The sequence below is a fragment of the Echeneis naucrates genome, chromosome 1 (genome assembly GCF_900963305.1).
Source record: "Echeneis naucrates chromosome 1, fEcheNa1.1, whole genome shotgun sequence".
Taxonomy (NCBI): domain Eukaryota; kingdom Metazoa; phylum Chordata; class Actinopteri; order Carangiformes; family Echeneidae; genus Echeneis; species Echeneis naucrates.
The window spans coordinates 11,188,634-11,212,745 of NC_042511.1; the positions used below are offsets into that span (position 1 = coordinate 11,188,634).

The 24,112-nt window shown below is 42.4% G+C and overlaps 2 protein-coding genes across 6 annotated transcripts in view; one reads left to right on the forward strand and one right to left on the reverse strand.

The window, feature by feature from the left end:
* Positions 1–10,134, forward strand: part of tsc2 (TSC complex subunit 2) — a 24,445-nt gene extending 14,311 nt beyond the window's left edge. For 2 of the 4 annotated variants that reach the window (XM_029498459.1, XM_029498451.1), the window contains exons 27-42: positions 931–1,092; positions 2,423–2,581; positions 2,727–2,839; positions 3,261–3,503; positions 3,811–4,059; positions 4,753–4,842; positions 6,431–6,588; positions 6,791–7,389; positions 7,785–7,863; positions 7,947–8,033; positions 8,119–8,305; positions 8,384–8,523; positions 8,601–8,679; positions 8,778–8,869; positions 8,951–9,049; positions 9,157–10,134. In XM_029498459.1, coding sequence (XP_029354319.1) covers positions 931–1,092; positions 2,423–2,581; positions 2,727–2,839; positions 3,261–3,503; positions 3,811–4,059; positions 4,753–4,842; positions 6,431–6,588; positions 6,791–7,389; positions 7,785–7,863; positions 7,947–8,033; positions 8,119–8,305; positions 8,384–8,523; positions 8,601–8,679; positions 8,778–8,869; positions 8,951–9,049; positions 9,157–9,324 — 2,704 coding nt within the window. In that variant the 3' untranslated portion in view covers positions 9,325–10,134. The remainder of the gene's footprint in view (positions 1–930; positions 1,093–2,422; positions 2,582–2,726; positions 2,840–3,260; positions 3,504–3,810; positions 4,060–4,752; positions 4,843–6,430; positions 6,589–6,790; positions 7,390–7,784; positions 7,864–7,946; positions 8,034–8,118; positions 8,306–8,383; positions 8,524–8,600; positions 8,680–8,777; positions 8,870–8,950; positions 9,050–9,156) is intronic. The other 2 variants (XM_029498474.1, XM_029498467.1) reach the window with 2 other exon arrangements.
* The window catches only part of pkd1a (polycystic kidney disease 1a), a 55,922-nt gene continuing 41,400 nt past the window's right edge, over positions 9,591–24,112 (reverse strand). Inside the window, exons 33-55 of one of the 2 annotated variants that reach the window (XM_029498439.1) lie at positions 23,347–23,521; positions 22,947–23,208; positions 22,661–22,856; positions 22,161–22,331; positions 21,920–22,063; positions 21,626–21,836; positions 21,405–21,531; positions 21,191–21,298; positions 20,904–20,953; positions 20,315–20,529; positions 20,135–20,213; positions 19,925–20,031; positions 18,439–18,641; positions 17,653–17,847; positions 17,422–17,561; positions 16,872–17,002; positions 16,626–16,710; positions 16,364–16,501; positions 15,610–15,781; positions 15,208–15,498; positions 14,193–14,327; positions 13,125–13,445; positions 9,591–12,901 (exon numbers count right to left, since the gene is read on the reverse strand). In XM_029498439.1, the coding sequence (XP_029354299.1) occupies positions 11,924–12,901; positions 13,125–13,445; positions 14,193–14,327; positions 15,208–15,498; positions 15,610–15,781; positions 16,364–16,501; positions 16,626–16,710; positions 16,872–17,002; positions 17,422–17,561; positions 17,653–17,847; positions 18,439–18,641; positions 19,925–20,031; positions 20,135–20,213; positions 20,315–20,529; positions 20,904–20,953; positions 21,191–21,298; positions 21,405–21,531; positions 21,626–21,836; positions 21,920–22,063; positions 22,161–22,331; positions 22,661–22,856; positions 22,947–23,208; positions 23,347–23,521 (4,634 nt within the window). In that variant the 3' untranslated portion in view covers positions 9,591–11,923. The remainder of the gene's footprint in view (positions 12,902–13,124; positions 13,446–14,192; positions 14,328–15,207; positions 15,499–15,609; positions 15,782–16,363; positions 16,502–16,625; positions 16,711–16,871; positions 17,003–17,421; positions 17,562–17,652; positions 17,848–18,438; positions 18,642–19,924; positions 20,032–20,134; positions 20,214–20,314; positions 20,530–20,903; positions 20,954–21,190; positions 21,299–21,404; positions 21,532–21,625; positions 21,837–21,919; positions 22,064–22,160; positions 22,332–22,660; positions 22,857–22,946; positions 23,209–23,346; positions 23,522–24,112) is intronic. The other variant, XM_029498431.1, reaches the window with a different exon arrangement.

Genomic DNA, 24,112 nt, shown 5'->3' on the forward strand with positions numbered 1-24,112 from the left:
GGATTTTATACGTGGGATGTAATCTTGTAAATGCATGATACATTGACAGAAGTCATATTCTGCTGAGATGCATCCCCATTAAAATAAAACTACTACTAAAACTACAATAGATCCAAAGACAAGTGCTCTTTTTTTCAATAAATAAAATAAATCTTCCCAATATTATTCTTATCTCCCTGACATGTTTTATTTACTGTTTCTTAGTTTTATTCTTTTATCCATGATTTTTGTCAGGATGATTCATGGAAACAGTGCCTGTCACTGATAAAAAGACATTTCAGTTGGGCTCAGTCATCCTCAGTTCATATCTAGTTATCTACAGCCCTGAATGAGGCTTATATTCACATCTGTAAACACACTTTCAACCTGACCTGCCTGTAGAGCACGCAGGGATGGTTGTTGTGGAAAGAAATAGATGACACACACTATGTAGTGAATACTAATTCTAAAATTTTTGTGCATCCTTGTGATTTAATGAGCATAAAAACATGTTAGTCCATTGATCCCTTCAGCCTCCCTCAAAAGCTTCTTTGTGTTGCGGGAGATAACCATGGGGTTGTCCCTTCTAATGTGGCTTATTCCATGTCCCAGTGTGTGTGTGTGTGTGTGTGTGTGTGTGTGTGTGTCAGTGTCAGTGTTTGTGTGCTCGAGAACTTATGATTATTATGTGGTCCATTTGCTTATATGCACACATAAGGATAGATATGTGTATGTGTTGTTATTGCATGTGATGTGGAGAGAGATGTGCACAGGTGTGCTTAGTCTGATTCCTATGAAGATGTGCGTTTGTCGCACTTAACCTGTATATATTATTGCACGTTTCTGTAGGCACTGATTATATGTTGAAAAGTAGTAGGAGCCTGTGTGCTCTCCTCTTGCTCCTCTGCTTCTTTCATTGGTGTTTAACATTGTCTCTGTTTCCTGCTGTAGGATGCATACTTCAAGTACCACCTGCAGCCTAGGTTCGGCTGATGAAAATGCCGTGACTCAGGCGGATGAGGGGCTGAAGACGGTACATCTTGAGCTCACTGAGACCTGTTTGGACATGATGGCACGATATGTGTTTTCTAACTTCTCTGCACTGCCAAAAAGGTTGGCAACTGAGTTTTCTGTTTGTGTTTGTGAGTGTGGAACTTTAAGGGGCACGGGCATATTGCAGGTTTATTTTATAAATTTTTTTATATGTGTGTGTATGTGTGTGTGTGTGTGCGCGCATGCAAATTTTAGTCCAAGAAGTGGCAGTTTTGCTCTAACCCTCTAAAAACACTCCCCCCCCCCCCAAAAGACTGTGTAGGCAGTGACGTAGGCAGATGGAGCTATATCCTAGGCTCTGCCATCAGTCAGTGTGTTTTCAGTAGTGTAGTGTTGCATTCATTTATCATTATCATAAAAGAATTATATTAATTATTAAATTATTGCGTTTGTGGAGGTTGCACAAACTCCAGCTTGTCAGGACATCGAGTCCACAGGTTTCCTAACAGGAAACAAAAAAACGCAGTGCCGGACTACTTTAAGCCCTGCATAACATACTCATGTCTGCTGGCCTGGAGAGGTCCATGCTCCTGCCTGCAGTGCATGTAGGCTGTCCAAAGCACGGAGGGATTCAGACAGCAAGCATCAAATCCCGGGTGCTGTGTGAAGCCCTGCACTTGGAGACTGGGGCTGACATTCTCCACTAAGGCCCAGCAGGCATCTACCTCCCTGCAGCATGTGCTCTCCTCGGCTGTGGCCATGGCCCCGCATTTCCCACACAAGCACCTTTCAAACAAAACATGGATCTCGAAAGTGATTCTCTCCGGTGGCAGTAGTACAGCTATACCTCGTAGTGTTGACGGATATTATGAGTATGACATACTTCATCAAGATAATTTTTTATTTGTAAGTATAAATACTCCTGTCTGGAATAGATGATCATTTTCCTGTTGCCGGACATATGATGGTAATCTGTGCAATATTATGACATGAACACATTATTACATAAGCTAACACCACCTGTCCTGCTCTCCACTGACAGCTCTTTCTCTCTCCTCTGACCACTCTTCCTGCTCTCTGGGGCACAAAACAGGCTCAAAGTTATTGGGCTGCGGTCTGTCATGTGTGGAATTGTACATATTTAACGTTTTTTTCTGTGTCAAAACTGAGATTAGGATCTGTTTTTCTATTGCCCAGGTTCACTGCTCTCTCTCTGCCTACGTCACTTCCGCTTTAACTTTTCGGTTGCGGAATTAAAATTTTCTCACAAAAGGACTTTAGAAGCCTAATTAATATCTATACCAATATATTTTGAAGAAACAACATATATAATTTTTCTAAACATTGATTCAAAGTGGTCTTTAACCTGCAATATGACCTTTAAACTGGTGAAGTTTTAGAAATGTTGGAGAGGCTATAGCAGTGAAATAGCCTGTGACTGTCCTTTCAGGTCTCCCATAGCAGAGTTCCTGTTGGCAGGGGGTCGCAGTATGACTTGGCTTGTGGGAAACAAACTGGTGACAATAACAACCAGTGGAGGAGTCAGAACACAAGCACTTCTAGGCCTGGACATGCCTGACCGCCTGGGAGGAGGAGGGGAAATGACCAGGTTCACAAACACTATCACAGTTGAAGAATTCTTTTTATTCTGTGTGTTTGTGTGTGAGTGAGAATGTGAATGTGTGAGTGAATGAATGAATGAAGAAGTGAAGTGAAGGCAGTTGTCAACTCCCTTCCATTTCTTGGTCCTGCAGGTCAGATCCGTCACTGCACACTCGAATAACAAAAGAGGCTCCAGCAAAACTGGAGTCCCAGTCAAGCCAGCAACACAGCAGAGCAACTCGCATACGAGTCCGCTCCATGTCAGGTAATGAATATCCAGATGCTTGACAGGTAAAACTTGGCTTCTATACTTTCAAATAGACATTATTTTAAAATTCAAGTTTTGTTTTTGTATTGAAGAGAATTTTCTAATGAATATCAATTAATATAAACAAAAGACAATACCAAAGTACCACTTTTGAAATTGTGATGGTGGATCTGCCAGATAGGAAATGTCGTGTCAGATGTTGGTGTCAGTATATCATTCAAATATACAATTCAGTAATGACATTCATGAATATGTTTACTATATTATTACAGCTGACCTTTGGGGTTTTTTCCTTTTGCACATAGATATGTCATTAAATAAGCTTACCATTTCAAACTGTGCCTAACATAATGTGAGAAAGAGGCAGAGCTAATGATTGGTGATGACCATCCTGTGACTGTCTGACTTTATCTTATAGGTGGGCATGCGTTACGTGCTGGTCCTGCACAGAGTCTCAGTCCTCTTGTGTCCCCCACTGAGGGTGAATTAGCCGCCCCTCTCTCTCCTTCCTCTGGTCCCACCCTGGACAGCCTTGGGCCGCCTTCCTCATCCTCTGCCACTTCGTCTGCTCCACCGCCACTGAAAGACAACCCCAGTCTGGCTGAGTTTGTTCCCATACTCACACAGGGCTGGGCAGAGATTTTCATCCGGAGACCATCAGGTACGTAGAACACACTATGGCACCAAGTGAATTAATGTTTCAGAAACGTAGTATGTCAATTTCAGTACAAAATGAAAATGTATTAGCACAGATTTGAACAGGAGTCACAGAAATGGGACATGTGGATACAAGGGAAAATGGAAACCTATAAAATACTTAGAAGCAACTTGCTGTTTAATTCAGTGGATTGCCTATCTCAAGCATTGTTTTGCTGCTGACTTGAACTACTGAGTAAAAACGATTGATTTACTTTGGCATTTAATTTATCACCAGTTCAAAAAAAATGTCGCTCCATCTGTTGTCACAGGCAACACGAGTTGGCTGATGTGTCTGGAGAACCCACCCAGTCCCTTCTCTTCTGAGCTCGGCAACATGCCGTTGCAGGAGCTCTCCAGTGTCCTGATGGCAATGGAGGGAGTGAAGGAACCCCCCACCCAGACAGCCAGTGCTCCTGCCAGTACTGCTGCTCCCGCACCATCGTCCGTCTCTGAGCCCTCAACCCAAACACACAGCAGTGTTGCAGGGAAGGCAAACCTGATCCAGCGCTCTAACACAGGTGAGGAACAGCCTGAGAATCTGGGCAGAGCTAGCTTGAAAGATCAGAAAGTCTGTGATTAGTTTTTATCCTGTCGGTGGTTGTATTTGATCGATGCAACTGTGTTATGCTTCCCAGTATTTTAGGATCATGAAAATGTCATTGAATTATCTGAGGTATGAATGAGATAAATCACATTCAAGATAGTTACAGCTGCAGATCAGAGAATCAGAATCAACTAGCAAATCATATGTAACGCATGAATGCATCCCTCCTGTTCCCCTGACTGCTTGCCGTAGGTCCCCTTGAATGGAATGAGCTAAGTACCAGATTGTCTGTACTTTATTTGAACCAGAAGGTGATCAATGTGCAGGTTTTTCTGGTCAGTGATCATCAAAGGTCACTGCTTTAACATTATCTTCTTTGAAAAGTCAAACGTCTTTTCTTTTTTTAAAAACCCCATTTTCGTGTGTGCACAGTGTATACTGTGACTTTCTTTTTCTCTCCCACTCCGGAGGCCCATTTACTTCAGTTTTTAAACTGGACATCTTTCTTCAATTCTTTTTCTTTTCCTTTCTTTTTTTCATTTTCTCCTAGCCTTGAAGATTTTTTTCCCTGGTTTGTGCTTGTTTGTTTGTTTTAATCTGCACCGCCATGCTAGTTTGTAATGTGTCATCATGTGCACCAATTTATCTTCTGGCCTCCCACCTGCAGTGGGAGACTCCCTCTGGTCTCTGGGTCTGGGCTCTGCCCCCTCAGGGCCTCCAGCCCCTGGCAGGTTGTACAGGAGCATTTCCTGGGCAGGTACTGTCCACCATGTGTGACCCCACATCTCCCTGACCCCTCCTCAAAAAACCCCAGTTTAGTGTATTTCTTCTCACTTGTACAGTGGAATACAATATTCTACCAACAGAAGGTATAGTGGCCTTTGATCTACGTGACATTTGTTATGTTCATACTATATGAAAGTTTAAATTGTAAGCAGCAAAAATGTGTACATTAATTATCGCATTGTTAAAAAAAAATTATGTGAAGAGACCAAAAGTAAAGTAGTCTGGCAGTTGGACACATTTGCTTTCTGATAAATGTTAAATGGTGAAGAGCACCACTCTTAATACTTTCTGGAATCTTAGCTTAGCATAAACAGGGTTGATTTGAAATAAGTGAAAACAGGCTAGCTCTGTACAAATGTAAATGAAGTCTACCATTACTTTTAATAATCAAAATGAAAATGCTCTGCTAATTTTTTTTTTTCTCCAAAAATCATACAAATAACAGGTTACAGTTTAATGGAGTTGTCTCTTGGATGGGATGAAATGTTTTACTAAGCTAAGTCCCTTGATCTCAGCTTTATATTTGCCCTACACTGCAAGAGTGGTGTTGAACTTATCATCTAACTTTAGAAAGAGAGCAAATGGAGGATTTTATTTTCTAGTATGCATTATTTTCCAAAATTGAGAGAGCATGGGGAAGAATGAGAAAGATTTTATTTTTAAGCTCATTGCTAAAACAAAACTGTGCAAGTGAAAGAGTTTAGCTTTTCTGTTTTTAACAACAGTTAACCGCTACAAGTGATGCTGAAAACATGCCTGCACTCGGATAAATCAGTGCATCGACCACATCCTGATTTGTTTCTTAACCATCATCTTCAACTCTTGTTTTCTTCAAATCAAGTCCCAGGTCTATCTTTAACCTTTGGCCTTTTGTTATTGTCAACAGGAAAGCCCAGACCTCATCCAACTTTTAAATCTTCCTTGCCTTACTGATAGACCAGTAGGTCAAAGAAAATTCTTTTAGTGCTGTATTTCAAAGGATAACACTCTTATACACCGGAATGTGTTGGCTGCCGCTGCTTCTTCTTTGAATATAGGGAAAGTGTTTTTTGGGAGATATGGGGCTGAAGGGTTTGGTCTGGGATGCTGTTGCAGTAGCTGCAGTGTGTTTTTAGTTGCGATATTCCCTCAGGGTTGATGTATTGCTCAACAAGCTGACTAAACAAATGCATGTTTTGATGGAAAATCAGTAGAGGAAGCAGTGACGGATAGACGCTGCCCAAAGTGTTGATCTGTCTGTGTCTTTGGTCTCAGTGTTTGTAGGTCTGATTCACTCAAGCTAATCTTAATCTGTGTTCAGATGCATGCTGTTTGATCAAGTGAATGAATCGAATTCTGTGTCATGGGCCAATGAGTCATTTGATTGATTACATACTAGAGCTCAGATTTTAGAGAGCATGCGTGTGATTCGATCGATCAAAGTCGCTGCTCATGGCTGAAATCTTATGTTTGTTTGGGAGTCATGTTTCTCTGATTATGTTATAATAGTAGGCAGCACCAGGATGTGTTTTTATACACCCACCTATGATCCACATGGTTGTTACTGTCTCCTGCTGTAGACTCTGTGGTTGTACTGCAAGAAGGAATGGGGGTCACTGCACCACATACCCCACCTGATTGGCTGGAGAGTGAAGAGTTTGAGCCAATGACCTCCGACCCCATCTTCATGTCTGCTGACAAGTTCACAAAGAATCCACCTCCTGGGACACTCAGCAGGGTGTGTAGTTTGCACACACAAAACAATATACCACTATGAATGTTTCCACATACTGCATATACTTCAGCATGGTAAATAATACTACTACTGCCACACTGTGGTTTCACACATTTTACTAAGATATTCCGCTAGAAAAGGCTAACTCTACTGGTACGGTAATTTAAAGAGCTTGAAATCAGTTCCATTTCTCTTTTTCCTGCAGTCTTCCTCCACTTCCAGTCAAGACGATGAAAAGTCAACTCTGGAGGAAGTAAGTGAGGGAGCAATTCCTATTGATCAGCCTACCATTGGCCCCTCCACTCCAGGCAGCCAGGGACCTGAGCTTCCCTTTCAAAGTCACTCTCAATCCCAGAGTCATGGACTGAACAAGTCAAGCTCCTCTCCAGAGCTCCAGACCTTACCTGAAGCCTTCACCAAAGCTGCTATGGAGTCAGAGATGGTGCTGGCTGACACTTTGAGGCCCAGAGCACCTTCAGATGGTAAGTCTCAGCCTCAGTTTGAGAAAGAGAAAATGGAAGGAAGCACAGTGGTGGACATTAATGCACTGGGAAGTCAGAGTCAAGGCAGTGAATGTCCAGGCGTAGTGTCATCTCAAAGTGGAGGAGCGAGAATGAGGTTGGAGTTTCCAACAGCAGCGGCACAACCTGGTCCTATCTCCCCCAGCGGAGGTCACCGACCCCGGGGTCACACAATCTCAGTGTCGGCCCCCTCCTCGAGGAGGGAGAGGAGGACAGACAGGGAATCATACCATGGTCGGCCTGGACCTGGAAACACAGAGAAGATTTCTGGACTTAGTCCCAGGTACTTCACAATTTCCACTGCAGCCTCTGCCAAGGCAGGGATGCAGTTCATCAAGTCAGAAAGACAATTTCTGCTCTCCCAGCTCTCCCCTAGATGGCAACTTGCCAGTGAAGGAAATTTTAATTACATTTTACGAATCAGATTAAAATGTAAAAGATTTTTTTGGCATGAAGAATTCTATATCAGCTTGGTTTAAAATTTCTTATTGAAGGAGTGCATTGAAACATTTCTTATGCAATCTTTGATTTCGATTTTTGAGATAATTTTTTACTATCTTTTCATACATTTGAATTAATTTCTTCTATGTTTTCAATGACCTGCGCAAACCAAAATGTGGCAGCTGTGCCTTTTTAAAACTCTTGTGCCTCTGCCCAACGTCTCCTTGTCTCCTCCAGCTTTGTCTTTCTCCAGTTGTATCACTCGCCCTTCTTTGGCAATGAAGCCAACAAGCCACTCCTGCTGCCCAAAACTCAGGTAAGTTGTTCTCTGTGCCTGGCTCACCTGAACACTCCGGGGCCATGTATAGTGCTGTTGACAGTGTTTCCCATCTCTGTAAGGTGATAGACCGCGCTGTGAAGGTCCTGGATCAGATGCCTCCATATGACACCCATAAGATTGGAGTGGTGTTTGTTGGAGCTGGCCAGGTGAAAACACATGAACCCTGATTTCTGTCTAAGTTGATAATTGTTGCCAGAAAATTCCTATTTATGTCTCTATTGGCTTTTTCAGGTTAACAATGAGGTTTCGATCCTGTCAAACGAGTACGGTTCAAACCGCTACGCAACCTTCCTAACAGGCCTCGGCAAATTAATACATCTTAAAGACTGTGACCCTGATCAGATTTTCCTTGGAGGACTTGACCAGTATGGAGATGACGGTGAATTCACCTACTGTTGGCATGATGACATCATGCAGGGTATGTGTTTTTGTAAGAATGACACATGAAAAGAGGCTGTGTATGATAATTGTTATTAATGAAATTGTGTCTCTGCAGCTATCTTCCACATAGCCACACTAATGCCAAACAGGGAGAGTGACAAGGGCTGCTGCAACAAAAAGCGTCATATTGGCAACGATTTTGTCATGGTGGTTTATAATGATTCTGGAGAGGACTACAAACTGGGAACCATTAAGGTACATGCACACACTGAGGCGAAAAAATAGGATCTGCAGCATATATTTGTGTTTCAGCTTTTCTTGTCTTTCTTCAGGGTCAGTTTAACTTTGTAGAAGTCATTATAAAACCACTGGATTATGAATGTAACCTGGTCACCCTCCAGTGCAGAAAAGGTCAGTTGATCAGTGTTGTTTGTCGTAGTATTTTTTTTTTGCCTGGTTTTTCTCTTTGTTATTGTTAGTTTTACATTTATTACTTTCATCTTTTTCAGACCTGGAGGGCTTAGTTGACACATCAGTAGCAAAAATTGTTTCAGACCGCAACCTTCCGCTCTTAGTCAGGCAGATGGCTCTGCATGCAAATGTAAGTGCAAGTCTTTGCCTTATCTCTGTCTCTTATACCCAGTCACGCATACACCCTCAAATTCACTCTGTCTCTCTGTAGATGGCATCTTTGGTGCATCAGTACAGAGCGAACCCCTCTGATGCTTATGCCTCTAAGTGGCTGGCGAGATTACGACACATTAAGAGGATCAGGACCAGGGTAAGACCGATGCACATAAGAAATGGATACAATCCATCACTTTGACCGATGTTTTCAATTTTCTCCCGTAACTTTATCCATCCTGTTGGCTCTGCTCTGAACCAAAGGCTCAAGAAGACATTCAGTCCCGCTCAACTCCGGGCATCTCGCTTACGCAAGGCCACAATCCACAGAACAAGTCGTTTCAGCAGAGCACTCCGGCACCAAACCCAGAAGCCTCTGGGCAGAGGAAGAGACTTGTCTCAACAGTGGATGATTTCACAGATTTTGTCTGATTACAATTCTCATCCTGGCAGACATACACATGCACGTGTGTACACACACACTTGCACAATCATAGACAGGGTGTGTTTGTGTGTGGAATAAAAAGTGACCATGAAAAATGTTGTAATTTTGCAGTTGTGCTATGTTTAGTCAAAGCATCTGTAGTTATTGTTAGAACAACAATGGATCATTAGTGGGTCCATGTTGTAATGCACTGTGTAACGTTAGCACTCTGGTCTCTGCTTTGAATAACATTAAGTGTACACCAACTAGCAGACCCTCAACCGTTGACACAGGCCAGGAGAACACATACGTGTGCACTAGGACTGTTTCATTATCCACAGTTCAGCTGTCAAACTCTTTATTTGACTTTGTCAAGTGCAAAAGCATGAGAAGTGCCGCAACAGCAAAATACAGATGATTTTAAAAAAGAAAAAAAAAAGCATAGACAAAGATTTTCAAAGACAAAAATGTAACACTGCTTTAAAACAAATGACATCGTGCAACACAAAAAAGGCAGCTAGAAGGTGGGCTTGGGCACTTATTACATACGGTACACGGAGCAGGAATATGAAGGCCAGTGCACGTGTTACTTATACAATGCTGAGCTTCCTGTTTCTTGCTATCGATTTGTGTACAAAGATTTACATGAATACATTGATAGCCTTGGCTGTAGTGCTTTCAGTTAGACTGCAGAGAATATAAAACCTTGGAAATTGCAACACCAGTGCTTGACCTATTAAAATGCTACTGCAGCACAAATGATACTGATCCTGAAAAGCAAAAATATATACACAACAGAGCACCAATATATACAGAAACATACACAGAAGATGGGCCTTTTTTCCATTCTTTTAGAACATCCTGAAATAGAAAAACGTGTGATTAAGGATCAAAATTAGGGAATTTGCTTGGAGAAGAAAAAAGTGCCCCAATCACACTTTGGTAAACCCATTAGTACCTTTGCAAAATTGGTCCTCTTTTATATCTGTAGAAAATATAAAAACATCCAATGCAACATCACACATTTTGGCTGAGAGAAGAGCAGAGCTGAAGTGTAACACAGGCCTGACGTCACTGTCAGTGGCAGAATTTAATTACAAAATACATCATTTCCTTTTGGTTTTCCTGGTTATCTTTCCAGGTTTTGGGGAAAGTGTGGGTTCCCTGAGATCTGCCCACTGCACACAGGAAGTTGGATCGATAAAAGACAAAAACGAACACGAGAAAGACTAGACAAAAGCTCAAGACACAACTGGAAACTAGTGACTCAATACCTTGATAATACTTAGAGGAATACTTGTATAATTTCACTGTTAAAACATGACACATGAGAGTTAAATATGGCATTGGATCAGCTCCATCAGAAAATAAAGTGCTAAGTACACAATGGATGAATGAATTAGTTTGCAACTCAGGATGCATAAATGATGCAAAAGCTTTGGCAACGTTTATAGTCAAGAAACAGTATGAGTGAAGCTTTTCTATTGGTTTGGATACCAAGCTTATTATTTTACACCATTAAACCACTACATTACACTCATAAAAAAACAAACAAACAAAAAAACAAAAAACAATCTGCTTCTGAAAAAAAGTGCTTTCAAATCAACCATATTGAACACGATAAAAAAAAAAAACATTTAGAGGTGGAGACATTATAGCTTTATGATGGGAGAACTTGTGTAAATGTTCAGTACGATTTATAAATGAAGGAAAAACCCTCTTGGACCCCCAACTGTCTGTCTCTAAAACCAGAGCACCATAGTTCCTTTCCTTCATTCCTATCTACATAACTTTGTCCTTTGCTACCACCAATTCCTGCTACTTGCCACTGCTCATGGCTTCCTTTCATTAGTCATCCATCCTTCTCTGGACCAGTATGGAGAAGACGGTTAAATCCGCACCCTGAAGAACTGGCTGCTGGGATCCCAACAGTCATAAGTATGTGTGTGTGTGTGTCTGTCTGTGTGTGTGTTCTTCTTGTTCAGTGGGCTGAAGTGTACGACACATTAGGATTAGCATGTCTGTGCCTACAGTGTTATTTCTATACATGTTAACCTGCATGTGCGCATACATCCGTGTGTGCCTATATGCAAATTTGGGTTCAAAGCCATTAAACGTTTTCAGACAGGCCACATGTACCCATGGTAACCAAAATATAAAACATAAAAATATGTGGACGGACGACATAAATGAGAAACCAACACTTTTTGTTTTTTTTCTGAGATATACAAAAAGACTGACTGCACTGTCAGCTGATTAAGTCCTCTGGTGAACACGCTAATGTGCTCCTGTCAGCGGCCCCATGTGACCTCCAGGGCCACATGGGGCCAGGGATCAGTTTTGGTTTGGGGAAAATGAGGGATGGATGTTGATCTTTACACAGGCGTTTGAACCAGCTCACTCTGCATCTGGTGACCTGCACCTTGTTTCTAAGAGGACTGAACTGGATTTGGATGGATCACTTCCTTAGTGTCATTTCACTGCTTTCATGGTTTCCCTTTAAATTTCTTCCTCTGGGTTTAGAGGGGAGCACCTGGGGACAAAACCTGCTGTCCCCGTCCTCCTCTCGTCCTTAACCCCACATTCTCTCATTCCCTCATTTTCTCCTCAGGACTTGGGGTGTCCAGTGCCATGTCTGTCCAAATTGGGATGTACTTTATTTTTGAGGGGTGGGGGCTTGCGCTTTCGCTTCCGTGTGGGAATGGTGGTGGTGTGAGCGGGGTGGTTGAACAGGCTGGAGGACGGCAGGGTCTCTTTCTCTGAGGCAGGGGCAGGAGTAGATGGAGGTGCAGTTGGGCGCACTTGGGCTGAGGGAGTGTTTGCTGATGAGACGGGGGGGCAGGAACCAGAGACGGATGTGGGTGGAAGTGTTCTGACTGCAGACTTAGCAGATGAGTGAGGAGCGATGGTGTGTGTGGAGGCTGAGGCTCCTCTGGGCTTTGAAAAGGGAACAGGTGTGGCTACAGGAGTCTTTTTGGGGTTTGAATCAGTGTTTCCAGAATCCACTGAAAGTTCCCTTTTCTCCATCTTTTTACCCTTCTTGCTCCCTTTGTGTTTTTCTTTGCCACTGTTTCTCTCTCTCCATCCACCAGAGTCCCTTTCATCCTTCTTTCCCCTTTGTCCCGCCTCACTCCTCCCTCCCTGAGCACCGCCTCCCCTTTCTCTCCCTCGACATCTCCTTTTCCTTTGGGCTTTCTCCAGTCTACACTCGATGTGGTACAGGTCCTCTGTTGCCATTGTGACACGGTCGATCTGTTGCAGCAGGGCATCGAGGGTAGGAAGCAGCCTGGAGGCTTCAGTTTCTTCCCTCTCTCTCCAACTGGTGCCACCCGACAACATTCCCGGGCCCGGGCCAAAGTTCACACCTAGCCCAAGCCCCAGTCCCATCCCCGGGGCTTCTGTCAGGCTGCACGGGCTGGAGGAGGCCGGGCGCCACGAGGCCTCAGAGCCGGCATCAACACTGTCTGGTGTGGGTGGACAGTCAGGGCCGTCGAGCGGAGGCAGGCAGAGGGATTTACAGTCGCTGGTAGAGGATGAACGGGATGGTGGCAGCTCCATGCCTTCAAAACGCACCTTGTGACGAAACTAGGACCATGAAAAAGAAAATGGAAGATTAGAGGGAAACTATGGGAGCTGATGTAGATCTTTCTAAATAAAGCTAGAGACATGGTCACGGACAGGGTGTCAACTAACATTATTTCATTGTTTTTATATCATCATCATAATCTCTGAAATCTTCATAAATATTGGTCAAACTATTGTGTTTCTTCGATGAGAATATGTTGTAGATTTGAAACAGGAAATGCACCTCCTTAGCCCTGCTCAGTCCCATCCACATTTTGAGTCGTCTGAGGAACAACTCGACCATCTCGTAGTCTTGGAGATCCACAGCCGGACGGTACAGCTCTGCTCGTGCACGGCGGTAGTTCCTCAGCAGCACAGAAGTGACCAACCAAAGCAACATGAGACGAAATACAGCGAAACTCAGGTGGAACACCAGTGATGAGACGGTGCTAGAGGGGCCCGTCATTGTCCAGCCAGGACGCCATGATAACAGGCCACCAGCGCCCAACAGAGACAGACAAGTGGAGCTCACGCTCCCGTAGCCGTCCAGTACAGAGTGGAAAAGCTGCAAGAGAGAGCAGGAAATAAGTTTGAAACTGATGATTCAACACAGAAAAAAAAGTAAGTAAAAGTAAGTTGATATATATATATATATAAATTTTTTTTTTTCAGATGCTGTACAGATAAAATATTGTTCTCTTCTCATTAGTCCTAATGATTCAAGGCTACTTTATGAAAACAGGTTTTACAATGTCCTACTTATCACCAAAGACCAAAAGTAAGGCAAGTGGAAAAAGCTGAATCAAATTTTTTCTAGAGCTTTGATGTTTTTTTAAAATCATTATTTATCATTTATCATTATTTACTAAGTTGTTTTATTGCTATGGGAAAAAGTGCCTTCTCTGTCCTTTATCTTTTGTGTGGTGTTAGTTCATGTACAGTTTAATCAATTGGATATTGCTTGTAAATAACAAGTTAATGGGTGCCATCTACTTCTTGAGAGACTTCTTGTTTGCTATTGATTAAAGCTTAAATGTTGTCATATTTCAGTAAACAGTTATTGTTATAATAGCAAAAAAGAAGCCATGTTATGCAGTCTGTGATTACAAAGGCTTTCTAGGAAATTCAGCTGATTATTAAAAAAACTGACTGTAAATGGGAGAATTTAACATAATCTCAGATATAAAAGATGAATAAACACAAGGTTATTTGCCGGTACATTTAGTATTATGTGCAAATTTTCAGTATTTATTTTGTGTCTGTGTGTAGGAGAGGTTCAGTGAGAGAAAAACTGGGAGGGAAAAAGTCTGACCAGGTGTCCTGCATGTGAGTAAGCCAGCATCAACAGCAGTAATGCCAGGGCGACTCCCAGCAGCTCCCAGAAGGACCGGCGGAGCGCTCTGCCAAACACGGCCCACTCGCGGAGAAACCGCAACTGGTGGGATGCCTTTATGGCCAGAGAGAGCGAGAGGGAGGGAGGGGAAAAATATGAGAGAAAATTTGAACACCAGATACTTTTGTCAAATCCCTTAACCTCCCAAAACCCATGCTTCAAGTTGTGTAGCTTGGAATGAGGAATATTCCTGAGTTCATTTCCTGCGTATTTCCTCTTTCAAACATGAGACCATCGCTTACTTTTTCAGGTGAAATAATAAAAAGGAAAGGATACATCATTTGGGTGCTGCAAATTCCTTAAATAGCAAAACATATCTTTATTCATTCATCTTCTACCACTGCTGGAGCCAATCCCAGCTCCCACTGGGTGAGGGCGGGGTCACCCTGGACAGGTCACCAACACACAGAGACACACACAGACCAGCAACCACCCAGACTCAGAGCTACAGACAATTTAGAGTCACCAATTAATCTTTGGACAGTGGCAGAAAACCGGAGTACGGGGAGGACACCTGGGAACCGTACCCACAACTTTCCTGTTCTGGAGTAACAGTGCTAACCACTGAGCCGCCGTGCTGCCAGAAAACATATTTCTGTGAAAAATGTTCAGCTGCACACCTTATCACCAATTTCTAAAAACTAAAGTGTGGTGCAATGATTGAGGCTCATGATTGTGTTTTTAAAAATTCTTTTGAAGATCAATGGAGCAGGGAATAGGTTGTATCAAGCTGCAGATACTGTGAGATAAATTCATTGTTGGTTTTGGCCTCTTTGTGGAAATTGTAGAGGATATTAAAAACATATGGCATCAACATGATCAAAATCCTGAACACTTTAAACAGATCTCTTTAACAACATTCTCTGAAATGCATCGTTGAACGGATGAGGAAAACGAATCCATGTAACTATCCATCTCCCGCTGTCTCTCTTACCTTCAGCACCAGTATGAACAGCAGCAATGCCGACATGACTGTGTACATTTGACTCTGTGTGGCCACCGGTTGGAAATCTATGAAGGCGTCCCGTGGGCACGTCACATACGACACCCACTGCTGATTGGCCATGGCGCAGCGGCTAAGGTGGAGCCCGCACACGGACACTGCCAAAGTCAGTTTACATATTCCCAGGAGTCTCCAGGCTGATAGCAGGTACCTGTAGCCCTCCCTGAGGAATCCCAGGATCCCCCGTACCAGGAAATACAAGACCAGGACAAGCAGGATGATCTGGAAATGAAGGAAGTTTCAAGTTTCAAAGATTCCTCTTAGGGCTCAGTAGTATTAACAGTGATTATTGTAATAAATATTTGCAGTGATAGGAAGGCTGCCAGGAGTTACCACGAGAAGGATTTGCAGATCCAGGCCTGTGACTGGCCAAAGAGTGATGACAAGTAGGTCAAGGTTGGACTGGGCGTGGTCAGAAACCGGGAACTCAAACAGGAAGGAGAAGACAGCAAGGAGGTTTGTGTTGATGTTGTAGAGCGAGAACTCCACAAACACAGCATGAGTCCTGGGAGCACACACATCAAGGCATGATTCAGGAGTCAAAATACTGCAGCCATTTCTTGTTTTGGATATTTTATTAATATAGTTTAAAGATTAAGTGCTTTCACAGAATGTTTCCTTCATGTGAAAGCCAAAAACGGACTCAGTTTTGTTGTATTAACAGGGCTGGACGTTTGTTTTTTATTATTACCATTAGTCATTCTCAGAACAGGAGGGTCCATATTTACTGTTTTCTGAGACTTGTTTTCTACCTTTGACTGTAAAGTTTGATGTCTTGTGTCTTGCCGTCAGCAACTGGGCAAATTGCACTGCAGGGACTTATTAAACCTTGAGTTTGCATTCTTCTATTTTATTGCAGTCATTGTGAAACAGAGTACACTTGCACATCACACTCCATTTCTACTCCCTTATATCTCACCCCTGGACTTTGGATAAACCTGGTCAATGAAATCAGACCAAACCCTTCTTTCAAATCACAGTGTAATTTTTTGATGTGATCTATGGCTGCATGCTATGATGTCATTATGCTCAGTTCTGCCTTTGACTTAAAATTTCTTAAAAGTGTTTGGATGACCTCAAGGCCTACCTGTAGTCAAACCAGTGCAGCTCCTGCAGCTGCTGTAGGGACGAAGAAGCCTGCTGCAGGCTTCTGTTCAGCTGGTGGACCATGTTGCTGCCATTGTACTCCCTCAATTGACCAAAAGGCCACACTGCGGGAAGATGGCTGGGAGGATACACAGATGGGAAAATGAGACATTAAAGAAAACCAGATGAAAAAAACTAAAGCTGAATCTATCTTACATACTTCATGCCTGCATTTTTAGCAAAATCTTCAATCCCTTTCTTACCGGTTTGCATCACTGGCACCAACAGCAGTGAAATCCTCAGTATCTTCAGTTGGGGACTTAAACCAAATACCTGCCCTGGTACCACCTCCAGAAAAAACAAGTCAACAAGATCAAGCTCAGGTTTAATTAAACTAATAACCAAAATAACTCCCCAATACTTTTAATGCCACACGTGAAAATTCAGATGCAGTTAGAAAGTGTGTCTGTCAGATCACTGAAGTCTCAGTGACCATGTTCGAGTCTCACCCTGTGTGTCGCGGATCTGTCTCATCCTCGGTGTGCCAAGTAATACACATCCCGTGTCTCTCAAGAGGGCAGAGTCGTCCAGGATCCGTGGTAACAGGGACTCGTTCAGCCATGTTAAAATTTCATCACGGCTTTAAGAAAAATCATGCTAATCGTCACACACATTGCTGTCTGAAGAAAATCATGTTGGGTAGATATAACACAAAGGATGGCCAGAGATTTGACTAGAGAAAACTCCAGTCACATCTAAATAAACACCATTTAAGACACTTTGCTTCTCTTGGTTTGAGCAGCACATGATTTACGTCGGTCATGGGAGCAGCCAAAAACACCATTTTTGAATGGCTTGATAGGCTCTTTGTGTGTTTGGCAAAAAAATAAAAAGAAAAGAAAAAATGTTACAAGCAGATGATCAGAAGTTAACTGAAAAATGAGTTATTTCTCTCAAAGGGATAAGCGAATAAAAAAGGTCAAGGTTAACATTTTCACAGACACATTTTTATTTGAACAAGCACAGTATCTTATGAGGTCAACAAAAACGTGTGTGTACCTGCTGATGTTGTGATACTCAGGTGAGTATAGGACTTGTTGGAGCTGATTGCGCAGTCTTAGGCTGTGCGCGTCTTTGGCTGAGTCAGAATAGTTGAGAAGTAAAACCACCAGCAGGAAAAACATGTAAACCAGGAAATTCTGAAAATGCAAAACAAATGTTTTGTTCATAAATGAGGCATGGAGATTATATAACAAGAGACTCCTGCATTATCCATGTATTGCGGCTCACCTTCAGCATGGTGTGCAGCATGTGGACCTTGCGGGCCTGGTGCCGTGCCTGGGAGAGAGCAAAGCCCTGTGGTGGTCTAACCTCAGAGACCCGCTGGACCACTCTCTCCACGCGGGGAAATTCCACAAGGATATCCTGGTCTTCTGGCCGCAGCCGACGCAAACACACTGCATAATAAATGGCCTCACACAACACCTGGGGAGCAGGGGATTGTGTGACAATGAAAATAGGAAGATGCAAAACGTTAACATAATCACAAGCAGATGGGAACTAAGTGAAAATGATTTTTGAATGCCTCCAGTGCATATATCAAACCTCAGCTTTTTGTGAACAAGGAAAAGTAATGAAAAGCAGCCTGGTGTGCAGCTGGGCTATTTTTCAAAACAGCACAAGATGTTGTAAACACAAGATAATATAATCAATTCATAGAATTTGTTATGGCAACTGTGTTTGCAGTTTTTTCCTGGTGTATAACTAAAAGAACTACAGAGTTCAATTCTAACATTTTGCTCTATAATTTTCATATATTTTTAATCTATGCTTCGGGCTCCACCACCTACGGAAGGAGGTGACTCTTCACTTAATTTTTCCAACTGTGCCCAGCAGATAGTTGCTTTAGCTCCCTGCTATTAGTGCTGAGAGAATTAGATGTTAATTCAGTGAGTTCATAACTATCTAACCAATATCTTTGTGATTTAATACTACATAAATAATAATAACTTAAAAACAAAAAAAGCGACTAGAATAAAGTGTCATGCATGTGTGTGAGTATAAACATGCGTCTACCTTGATTGGCTCCAACAGCAGGCACGAGCACAGGAAACTGGCCAAACAAGAGATGAGCCACATCATGGCCATGTGTTGACTGAACCCGAGGCCTGCCCAAATTGAAACGCCATTGGCTGAAACAATCACTGCCCAGCTACCCCACAATGCAGCACGCCCACACCAGGGAGGGAAGCGTCTGGGACGACACACGTCTGTCACGACTGGAGGGGAGAGATTAGGCCGAGGAGTGAGATAATTAAAACAAGAATGATCTGTGAAAGGAAACTGAAAAATCAAAATGAAAAGAGCAGTGGGGGATTGAGAGAAATGATAAAGCAACAAAGTAAAATATAAAGAAAGGCACTTCTGAGAACAGACACATTCTCAATTTGCAGGACTGACTATTAATTGTAATGAATTTGCATCTTAATTATATTATTTGAAAGAAGTAACAACAGTTGAAGGTAATTTCACACTTTGAATGTTAAATAAATTCCAAAGCTTTTTAAAAGTTCATTCATAAAGAGTCTGAAGGGGTTGAAATAATTAAACAAACTAATAATCAGGTAAAGCAGTATAAACAATCCCCTAATAAGTTTTGACTCCATGCTGAAGCAATGCTAACTTTTCGATTTAACTTTTCTCTGACAACAAAGGACTGGCTGAAAGTGAGAGCATGACGCATGTAACAGTAACAGTCGTATTACTCATTTTTGTTATGGTTCTTCAAAATGACCTGCTTTTTAAGAAAATAATCATCATACTTTTCTCACTGTGTTTAAATCCTTAGCACAGAGTCTGAAAGTAGAAACAGTTTAGATGAAACAATGCCAAAATTTTGTCAGTTATTGAGTTTGGTAGGGTTTAATATTATTTCGACAATTTTTGTCTAAACTGGATAAATGAAAACTGATCTGATTTTTTTCCCATTTTCCACACTTCATTAAAATTACAGAAGATGATGTGATTGCAAAGGTCCCTTAACTTCACAAAACCATATAGAAAATAACAATTCAAAAATTTATATTAAATATCAGTGCTGACAGGAGGAAAGAGATAGTTATAGCGAACGGCCAATAATAGTTCCTTAAGTTAGAATGAACAAAGCCAGCTACAGATCTTTTCTTCTGCCATAATTCTCCTGTGATCCTGGGGTCCAGTCCGTCCATAGTACAGAGGAAATTAGTTTGTTTGTCCCATGAAAAGGGTAAAAGATGAAGGTACAGAAAATACGGGAAACCATTCATCTTAATGAGACTGATCCTTCTTGCAACAGTAGTGGTGAAACATGTTTATTCAAAGGTATTTATGTAAACATGAGAAATGCTAATGGGTTTGTAAAACTATAAGAACTATATGTATTCAGTAGTGAGAATGATGGTAACATTAAGGACTTTAATACATTTTAAATAAAACTGCTTTAAGTCAAATGTTAGTTAAATGATAAATATACAGTGCGCGCGCAGACACACAGACACACACACGGTTACACTTTGACACACACCTGAGTTGGAGGTGAAAGCCGTTTTCGGTGGGTCCCTTCTGTCAGATTCTAGAGGAAGTGGCTCATGGAGCAGAATAACTTCAGTCTTATCTCCCAAAATGCTCGACCTGACCAAAGATACAATTAGACATAGGCACGTCTGCACATGTACTTTTGTTGTTCCTTTGTGTCTTATGTATTAGTTCTTTCTATTTCATAGATCAAACTTACAGGTCAGCCATCTCACTTTCATCAGCCTGAGGAAAGAAATTCTGTTTATCTGCCAGGATGTGTTTGATGAGATCCTCATCTGAGAGTGAAAAGAAGCATGACTTCAGTTTGGACTTCATGACGCCCACAGAAAGTCTGAGCGTCTCCTGTGTCAGAGTTTAAGTGTCTTCATTTGGTTACCTGAAGAAGTGAAGTATTTGTTGTGTTGGCCAGTTCCCTCATCCTCATCAGGGTTAAAGGTCATGTCGACACCCAAGTGCCTGCTCCCCTGGCCTCTCTTCAGTCGGGGCATTCCTGCTCCGTGTCCCGCCCCTCCCACCACGGACACATCACTCAACAGCTCTGACCAATCCCTGTCCTCCGTCTCCTCGTCTGCCATGCCCCAGCTCTCCACACTGCAATGCACAGTGGGAGATGTTTGTTATCTTACAGGACTTCGGCAAATTATTCAGTTAGTCTAAAAGTGTTTTCCTCTCTGCCTTTACAGAACAATGCGCAGCTTCTCAGAGAGCGACGATCCCATAACAACACTGAACTCAGCGCTGAGACAATTATGGCTTTGAAGTTTGTATTTGAGACAAGTAACAGGAAAAACAAAATATTATTTTTCTCTTTTCATATGAAGCAGAGGAAACCTTCAGAAAACTTTCTAAATTACGAGTGTCTGACTTTTATTTTAATTATTCTAACTTCATCTGACAATTACACTTGGTATTTTTATTCCAACAAGAGAAGTCATGCATTATCCAAAGCAAGTGAAATTATTCACCTTTTTGTTGATGGGGTAGGCAGATCCACGTTGGTTTCTTCTGAGTTTGTCTGATAGTTAGATAGACAGACAGACAGATGGGAGACAAACATGTACTAATGACCTCACATGGAAAAAGCATTTGATTTTTCTCTTTCTGGCTTTTCTTAAACAACCGCTTGTCCAGAACCATGAAAATTATTTTAATATCAAACTGGTTCTATAATAAACTGAAAAATACATCAAAGCTTCTGAACTTTCACTACTGTGACATCAGGCACGATTCAATTTTAAATTTCAGACTGTACCTCGTCATTGAAGAAGAGGAAGGAACTACCAGCCATAGAGTTGTCCAAGTCATCAATTTCCACAGACTCCTGGTCCACTTGTGTTGGGACCTGCTCCACTGAAACACACTAATGTTGACACACAAACACACCCACACACAGAGAGAAAACATATTCAAGTGACCTGTGGGAAGCACTAAAAACCTTAATCCTGTTTTGGTTTTGATCGGATTACCTTGCTGCGGCTCATTCTGAAGACAGTAAACACGAGCAGGTAGAGCGGGTAGACAATCAGACAGGTCACCACACCTGCTGCCACAGTGTCTCCATTTAACAAAGAAAGCCTTGACACGGCCCGTGGGCTGAAAGCACATGCCACCATTCAAATGTAGGAACAATCAGATGCAATGTGACAGAGGCAGAGAGGACTAAAAAACACAGAACCCATTCCTGTACCTGTATCTCTTGTCCACCACAATACTGTACCACAGTGTGTTAGCCAGTATAAAGAGCTGCAACAACAAAGTGCAGCAAGTGGATCTCTGCAAACGGGTGAAGGGGCTGCGGGGCGGCTTTTCCTTCAGTGACAGCCACAGGTGGCTCTCACACAGCGCCCGCTGCAGCTCGCAACACATGAGACGGGGCAGCTGTCGAAGTACAGCCTCGTCTGAAGGGAGCACAGTGGGACCGGCATCAGACGTCAGCCATCCAGCCTCATTTATCATTGATGACTGCATTTCGGTTTCTTACCTGATGCTTCCACCTCAATCTCTACTCGCCCATCGGTTCTTTCATTGTCCACTGATAACCACTCCTCAACCAGGAAGTAGTAGCTCCTTCCTGTGTGTAAGTCTTTCACCAAGACGTACTGCAGCATCCATGCTGGGGACAGTCCTAAAGGTGGATCATGAAATGATGGTTGGCTCAAATACTAGCAGCTTTAACTTTCAGTGAGTATAGGGCTCTGTTTTGTGTGTGCGTGTGTCTATACCTTTGTTGTCATGCCAAATTTGTATTTTCCAGACACTGCCCAGGCTGGTGTCGGTGGCGATGTGGAAGATGTCAAGAGTGTTGCGTGAGAAAGCTCCCCTGCTGTCAAGATGGCGGTGTCCACTGCGGCTCTCACGCCCATACAAATTAATTCCCACATGTGCTGAAGTGCCTAATGGACAACAGACTATGTGTTAACTTTCATTCACATTTAATTTCTATCCACACAGGAGAATCTGTAGCTGAAGTGCCCTTACCTTTTTTTAAATCAGCTCTCTACTTTAGTTCCTGTTTTTAAATCTTTTCCAAATGGAGCAACATAAATTCACTTTTCGAATAAATAATACTTATTATTCACAGTAGGTTAATATTTGGTTGCTGCTTTTTGTATACTAAGTTGAGACTTAAAATTTACGTTTACTAAGTTATTAAGCTTTATAAACAGCACATTGGCTACCTTTTTATCATTTTGATTGCCATGTCACTCTGATCCTAACATACCTGCTCCTCGACTCCAGCCGGTCTTGACCTGGATCTCATATTTGAAGAGTCCATCTTGGCCACAGAGAGGAACCACACCAGCACGACGTAAATCCAGCTGGTCTAACTTGTGTAAGATGGGTGCTGCAACAAGGTAGCTTAGTAAACCCAATACACACACCAAAAGCACAACCAGGCTTGGTGGACCTGAATGCTCCTAAGGAAGAGAAGGGAAACTGTTAAAGTGTGTGCATGTGTGTGTGTGTGGTGAGCAAGCACAGAGAGTGCACACTGGTGTGATACTGACTGGCTCTTTAAAGCTGATGGCATTGCTTGGTACAAACAGGCCTGCAGCGAAGGCTGTGAGGTGCCTGGTGCGGCAAACTGCTGTAGTGGCGGTAGTCTCTGCAAGGGGCACCATGCCGTCTGTGCGCCACTGCTTCTCACTCTCACTGAAGTACTGACACAGGGAGGCAAAGACGCCGACTTCCAGGTGAACACCCGCAGACTGAGAGCCACTGCAGGGTGTACTCACATTAAGGAAGTAGTCCAGTGTGGTGTCGTAGAACCTGTGTAACACACGACAGACACAACACTTAGATGGGACAAAAAAAAACTAAACAAAACAATATCAAAAACAAACAGACCTCCAGTTTTACGATCATGCAAAAAGATGCATAATGAAGAGACTCAACAAGGGCTCTTACTCTGGCGAGAGGAAGAAGGTGTATTTCCTGTGGTCCAGATCGTGCCCCCTGGTCATGCTAAGTGTGATACGCTTCCTATCTGTGCAGTTTAACTCGCTTGGTCCTTCATGGGAATGCAGGTAAGCTGTGATGTATGGCTCCTCTTCATCTTCCCTTTTATCCTTCTCTCTGCCATCTGGGCAAAGAAAAGGAAAACCGGAGTTACCATCAACCAGCTTAATTATGAGAAATAGCACTGAGTAGTGCAATAAGTGTTTTTGCCAGACATTATTAGCATGAGCACAGTGAAGTGCATCTTAAAAGTTCAAGTTTACACAGATTGAAGTTTGTCATGATTACTATATGAATTTGACCTCATTTTTACAAGACTATGGTCATAATCATAATGTCAGCAGGGACCCTTAAAAATTAACCAGATTAAAGTCCTGTTTAAAACTGTTACCAAATTGGACTGTATACAATTCACATTAACCCCCCCATCTATGTGCATATATACTCATATGTGCCTCTGTATGTGGACCATATAGTAAGATATGTTGTCATGCCAGTAAAAATTCACACAGCCGTGCTCATGCTGCAAGTAAATACTGAGAAGATTTGTCAGTATATCTCATACAATATAATTAAAACAGAATAACACAACGCAGAATAATTCTTTGCCGATCCCTGTCAGGAAATTGCAGCATCACAGCTGTTTAGAAAACATGATGAGATTGCAAATGATGAAAAAGGGAGTGAAGGTCAGTCTATTTTATAATACGGTCCA